General features: G+C 48.3%; 1 protein-coding gene across 1 annotated transcript in view; it reads left to right on the plus strand.

Moving 5' to 3' along the window:
* cacna1bb (calcium channel, voltage-dependent, N type, alpha 1B subunit, b) overlaps positions 1–6770 on the plus strand; it is a gene marked incomplete at its 3' end in the record, with an annotated part of 103149 nt that overhangs the window by 35410 nt on the left and 60969 nt on the right. Inside the window, exon 7 of the mRNA XM_084483260.1 lies at positions 2610–2797. Coding sequence (XP_084339386.1) covers positions 2610–2797 — 188 coding nt within the window. The remainder of the gene's footprint in view (positions 1–2609; positions 2798–6770) is intronic.

Genomic DNA, 6770 nt, shown 5'->3' on the forward strand with positions numbered 1-6770 from the left:
TGTGTGTGTGTGTGTGTGTGTGTGTGTGTGTGTGTGTGTGTGTGTGTGTGTGTGTGTGTGTGTGTGTGCAATCACAGTGAGTGAGTGTGTTTGCCTGTGTGTGTGTGTGTTAGGGGTGTAAATATTAATTAATTAGTATCAATTTGTATCGATTAATTGATTATACAGCCGTGTTTTGTGTTTTTTAGTGTGTATAGAATACTGTTGCTGTATTCTCAATAAAAGGTTTTGTTGATTTATTTCATAGATATTATATTAATAGATATAAAGTAAATATAGAGTGTCGAATCATATCAAATCTTATCATGGAGAATTCTGAAGTATCGAAAATAATTGAATCGTTGGCTTAGGAAATCGATATCGTATCGAATCGTCAAGAAGGCTCTGATTTACACCCTGTGGCAACCCGGCCCTTGCCAATCAACGTGATGCAGAGCACCTGAGGGCCAGGGGAGAGCAGACCTTATAGAGCCTGCTGCTCCAAGGCGCGTTCAGGGCTCTCTTGGCTTGGGTGCAAGGAGAGTCCAGCCGTTGTGGCTGTGGTGGTTCCACCCCGGGGAACCAGGCTGTGGATCCCGCCAATTATCTTTTTGTTCTTTTAAGAAAGACACTTTCTGTTTGATTAAAAGTGCCTTTGTGGCTTAACAACTAAGAGAATCGTGTGCTGATTGGAGTAAGGCGGTTCACTCCCCGAGCCGGGTTGCCACAACCCCTAGTGTGTGTGTGTGTGTGTTTTTATGTGTAACCACACCAGTGGACCAACCCCCCCCCAATAAAACAACCCAGGAGGCAGCATGGCCTCCACTCTGACAGGTGTAGTTCATCCCTCATCGTGATGAACGCTGCTCCCTCCCCGTCGGTTGTTCTTCCGATCGATACCCGCCGCTCTGACTCCGCCGCGACGCCAGCTCACTGTCTCCCCCGAGGCTCCGTGCCGCTCTGAACACCGGCAGGCTGTTGTCGGTCTCGACCGCTGGCCCGGTGGTCTGGAGAGGGAAACGCTAACAGCACCATCCGCCCCGATCAGGCGTACGGTCCCAGTAAGACCCAACGCCTGAGGACTCTGCGGTCCTGGTACTGATGGGAGTGATGGCGGTGTTTGTCGTTGCCGTGATTACTCAGGTCTCATTGTTTAGGAAGGCGGCCCAAACACTTTGATTTAGTCCCGAGGAAGACCACTTCAAGATTCAAGATTCAAGATTCAAGATTGTTTATTGTCGTATGCACAACAATTATGGAAGCAGTCGCTGGCAATGAAACTCTTGTGTCTCAGGCTCCTTCAACAGTGCAGTAAAATAAAAGTATAAGAAACACAAGTAAGAGAGCTGAGACCAAATAAACAAAAGATAAAAATAAATAAATAAATTACAGTACTGACCTGAGTAATTAGAATAAAATAAAAAATATAATAACTAATGTAAAAATAGATAGATGCGGCATAAAATAACAGGTGCCAAAATGTAAACGTGAACAGACATTTCTATACAGATGTGGACGGTTGTAAAGTGGCATCGTGGTGAGCTCAGGAGCTCAGCGGTCAAAGCCGTCGTTGTCGTGCGTGAGAAACGTGGTCGAAAGATGTTCTGAGACCGTAACACAGACACACGCTTATCACATAATGGCGTGTGTCAAGCCCAAGCGTAATACGACCATAACACAAAGCGAATAAAATTCCTAACACCAACGTACGTGTGACAAACACATATAGTACACACTGGCCTGTTATTTATGGAACGAACAAACATGAAACGTAACAGATTCAATCAAAAATATAGCAGATTTGAAAAACACAACTAACACAAGAGTACCTCACTAAAATAAACCGTAACGCAATTACAGCCGTAACAATATAGTAACACAAACCTACTGTGGACGTAACGCACAAGAGTAACACAAACCTATCACAGAACTTACAAAGCCATAGCACAATAGTAAAACAAAGGTAACATACACAACACAAAACACAACACAAAACGTAAGCGACACACAACGACCATGACAAACAATGGCTGATCTGCAGGGTGTGAGTGAGAAGTCTTTGTTGTCTTAAGTATTTGAGAATGCACTGGGAGGAGACAGTGGGACGTGTGGGGTGGATCGATGCTGGCCTGAAAGCAGCATTACTCCCAGCATGACTCACCATCGCTGTGGCCTGTGATCCCAACCCAACCCAACTGGTTTCCATGGGAGGGGGAAAGCACACACACACACACCCCCCCCCCCCGGCCGTCATGCGTGCCCCCCCCCGGCTGGGTTACCATGGAGATTGGGGTGTCTTCTGCTGGAAGGCAGTGTGGACTCTAATGGATGTGGTGGATTCATAGTTGGGCTGGATAACTGGATTTCTGCTATTCACCATTTAGTAATTTAGCGGATTTATCCTAAGCCGCTTATACAGCCGATTGACCTGGGATTTGAACCCATTTCCTTCGGGAACGGGAGCTAATCAAAACCCCAGACCACTTCATTGTCCTTCCCGACGTGTTCAGTCTTTCTATGTTTCATATACAAGATTGTTTTGTTTGCTTAGTATTGTTGCTCTCTGCGTTGTTATCTTTGATCAATCTCCCTCTCTCCCTCTCTCCCCCACCCCCCCCCCCCTCTCCCAGGCGACAAGGTGGCTGATTGGCCGTGTGGCATGGAGCCCCCGGCCCGGACCTGTCCCAACGGTACCCTGTGTACCCAGTACTGGACCGGCCCCAACTTCGGCATCACCAACTTTGACAACATCCTGTTCGCCGTGCTCACCGTGTTCCAGTGCATCACCATGGAGGGCTGGGTGGACATCCTCTACAACGTAGGTCGAATCCGTCGTCTGCTCGTCTGGCCTTCTGCCCGTCTCTTTAATAATAATAATAATAATAATCGACACTTTATTAATCCCCTTCGGGAAATCCTTTCTCTGCATTCAACCCATCCGGTAGTACTACTATTACTAGTACTACACTCGGAGCAGCGTGAAGCCACCGCAGCGGCGCTCAGGGAGCCATGGGGGGTATTCCAGGTGCCTTGCTCAAGGGCACCACATCGGTGTCTTGGGTGGGATTGGACCCTACAATCATGTGATTATTGGTCCAGCCCCTTAACCGCTAGAACACCGATGCTCTATATCTATAGCTTGATGTTTGGGTGACCCACATGAGACAACTATCTCTCCATCAGCCGACAGGTTTGGATCAATTAACCTTAAAGACTTGCTCTCTCTCTCTTGAACCCTCCAGTGGCTCCCAAACCTTTAACCGTCATGAACCCTCTTTGACCAATCGCATCCTACCGAGTACCTCCCTGTATCACAGCTCACTGACATGGTTTTTGTTCTTGATTCTGTTGCATGAACAAAAAGTGACCACGCACGCGCGTACGTACGCATAACAAGCTCATTCTAATAAGGCGATGAAGAGCAATGTATGACAGGAATTTAGTTTTCCTCTGTGTGCATTAACGTTGTTGTGATTTGTGGTCTCGTGGTTACGAGTGAATTATTTAGCTCGCGGCGTCAGATTGCGGTGCGTTCACAAAAAGTTCAAAGCCGTGGCGTTTGTCTCACCCGATATCTTCCAGGATTCTGCTTAAAAAAAAAAAAAAGAATAAACGTGTCGGTTCTCAACTAACCTAACGTGACCGACGGAGGGGAAAAAAACATTTCGCCGGTTCTCAGACAAAAAAACGTATCTGTTGTCATGGCAACGTTTATCAACGACCAAGAGCACGGTGTGTAGGTCTTTCAGCGGGGGAGTTTCCCGTCATGGATAAGTGGAAGGGGGAGTGTGGTTCTGCTGGGCTGCATACATTTATCTTTGGTACTGAGAATTCAGTCCACAGGACTGTTTGGGAAAGTAAATCACAGATTTCTTTAGAGTGCAGGTACCGTCGCGGGTAGCATATCTACCTTTATTTCCATCTTTCTTTCTTTCTAGCTTACTATCTTTCTATACATCTCTATTGATCTATCTATCTCTCTATCTCTATATCTTTCTATCCATCTATCTTTCTATCACTCTGTCAATCCATCACTCGATCTATATATCTTTCTATCTCCCTTTCTATCTCTATCACACTATCTCTCTTCTATCTATCTCAAAGCTCTCTGTCTCTATCTATTGTTATATCTCTCTTTCTCTCTATCTATCCATCTATCTTTCTATATCCATCCATCAATCTATCTCTCTGTCTTTCTCTCTCTCTCTATCTATCTTTATCGCTCTATCACTCTGTCTGTCTGCCTCTCTGTCTGTGGAGCATCAACACAACCAGGACCCCTGGCGTTATGCTATGGGCGTCACGGTCTGGAAGCCTCCGTGGTGGAGGGACAGGGTCTACCAGGCCCCTGCCTCGGCAGCCTTCACCGTTCTGTCATCATCTACTCGTTTCCAAAACTCTAAACTTTGCGTCATCTATTACATCAGGCGCTGCACCAAGAAATCCAAATGAATAGCATTGGACGGCTCAGGAGGGTTTTAAAGGACATCATTATTTCCCCTCTCCGTCTTTTGTCTCTCTCTGAAATAAATCCACACGTTTGTCACGGACCCCTGTGGCGAGCATTCAAAGGAACACCAAGGCCGTACATTTTTTAAATGAATATATATATATATATATATATATATATATTTCTCTATGGCGCTTTTCTCTCCAGTGTCCCAGACATTCACAGCACTCCCGTGGTCTGATGCAGCTCATTATGGTAGCAGGAGCAGATCCATGCGGTGATCTAGCAGAACTTATTACAGCTCCACCAGCGCCGCCGTCTCTTCGTGCTCTCCCTACACCTGCGCACTTTTCCCACTCTCTGTCTTTTTGGCTCGCTCTCTCGCGCCCTTTCTCTCCTCCGTCTGCCTCTCTCTTTCTGTTATTCTCTCCCGCACTTGTTGGCTCGCCATCGCTTTCTTCCTTTGCTCTTTTTCTTTCCCTCTCTCCTTCTCTCTCCATCCTCTCTGTCTTGCTCTCTCCCTCATTCTCTTCTTGGCACTCTCGCCGATTCTCCCCTTGTTCTCTCTCTGTCTCTTCTCCCTCTCTCCCTCCTTTCACTCCCCCCCCTCTTTCTCCCTCTCTCCCTTCTTTCTCTCTGCCCCCTCTTTCTCCCTCTCTCCCTTCTTTCTCTCTGCCCCCTCTTTCTCCCTCTCTCCCTTCTCTCCCCCCTCTTTCTCCCTCTCTCCCTTCTTTCACTCTGCCCCCTCTTTCTCCTGTTCTCTCTCTTGCTCTCCTTTCTCTCGCCCTTCCTTCTCTCTCACCCCTTTTTCTCCCTTTCCCGGAACCTGTTGGCACCGTGACCACTGACTGCAGCCCAGTCTGCCTCTGCATGGACCTCCTTCTCTCTCTCCTGTAGTCTCCTGCACCTCTAGTGCACAATGTTGAAACGAGTGGAGGACACTGAAACTTCTCCCCGAGTCTGTCTGTCACAGGCTGGCAGGCTGACCTCCACCGCCCTACACACCCTGCCCTAGGCACGCCACTGTGTGTGTGTGTGTGTGTGTGTGTGTGGGAGCATTCATGTATTAGTGCATGTGTTAGTCTGTGGGTCAGTGTGTGCTGTTGTGTGATTGAGTGTGTGTGTGTGTGTGTGTGTGTGTGTGTGTGTGTGTGTGTGTGTGTGTGTGTGTGTGTGGGCATTAATGTATTAGTGTGTTTGTCAGTGTGTGTTGTGGTGTGTGTGTGTGTGTGTGTGTGTGTGTGTGTGTGTGTGTGTGTGTGTGTGTGTGTGTGTGTGTGTGTGTGTGTGTGTGTGTGTGTGTGTGTGTGTGTGTGTGTCTGGGGGGGGCATTAGTGTATGAGTGTGTTTGTCAGTGTGTGTGTGTGTGTGTGTGTGTGTGTGTTAGTATTTGAATATTTGTATGTGTGAGTATGTGTCAGTGTCATTGTGTGTTAATGTGTGTAAGTGTCATTGACTGTATTCCTGTGTGTGTCAATGTGTGGTAGTGCATCCATTAGTGTGTGTGTATGTGTGTGTCTCCGTGTGTGAGTGCATGCACTCACTTGCATGGCAGTGGAGGTGCATTGGAATTAGTCCAATGAAGTGTGTGAGCTTGTCATGTGTGCCTTCACACACACACACACACACACACACACACACACACACACACACAGTTCAGTGCCCTCGGTTCAGATAGATATATGCATCTCCCTGGAGGGGATGGGGGTGAGAGTGTGTGCGTTTGTCTCTTTGTGTTTCAGGCTGATCCTGTACTGTAGCCCTGTGGTGACATCCTGGATGGTTGACTACTGGGCTGCCTATGTGTTCAGGGGGTGGGGGTGGTGAAGGTAGATGTAGCGGTGGTGGTGGTGGATGCAGTGTTGGTGGTGAATGTGGTGGTGGTGGTGGTGGATGTGGTGGTGGTGGAGGATGTGGTGGTGGATGTGGTGGTGGTGGTGGTGGTGGTGGATGTGGGGGTGGTGGATGTGGTGGTGGTGGAGGATGTGGTGGTGGTGGTGGTGGTGGATGTAGTGGTGGAGGTGGAGGATGTAGTGGTGGTGGATGTGGGGGTGGTGGAGGATGTGGTAATGGATGTGGTGGTGGTGGATGTGGAGGTGGTGGTGGTGGTGGATGTAGTGGTGGTGAATGTGGATGTGGTGATGGTGGTGGTGGATGTGATGGATGTAGGGGTGGTGGGTGTAGCGGTGATGGATGTAGGGGTGGTGGGTGTAGCGGTGATGGATGTAGGGGTGGTGGGTGGAGCGGTGATGGATGTAGGGGTGGTGGGTGTAGCGGTGATGGATGTAGCGGTGGTGGGTGGAGCGGTGATGGATGTAGGGGTGGTGGGTGTAGCGGTGAT

The sequence above is a fragment of the Micromesistius poutassou genome (assembly GCF_964030765.1).
Source record: "Micromesistius poutassou genome assembly, chromosome: 18".
Lineage (NCBI taxonomy): Eukaryota > Metazoa > Chordata > Actinopteri > Gadiformes > Gadidae > Micromesistius > Micromesistius poutassou.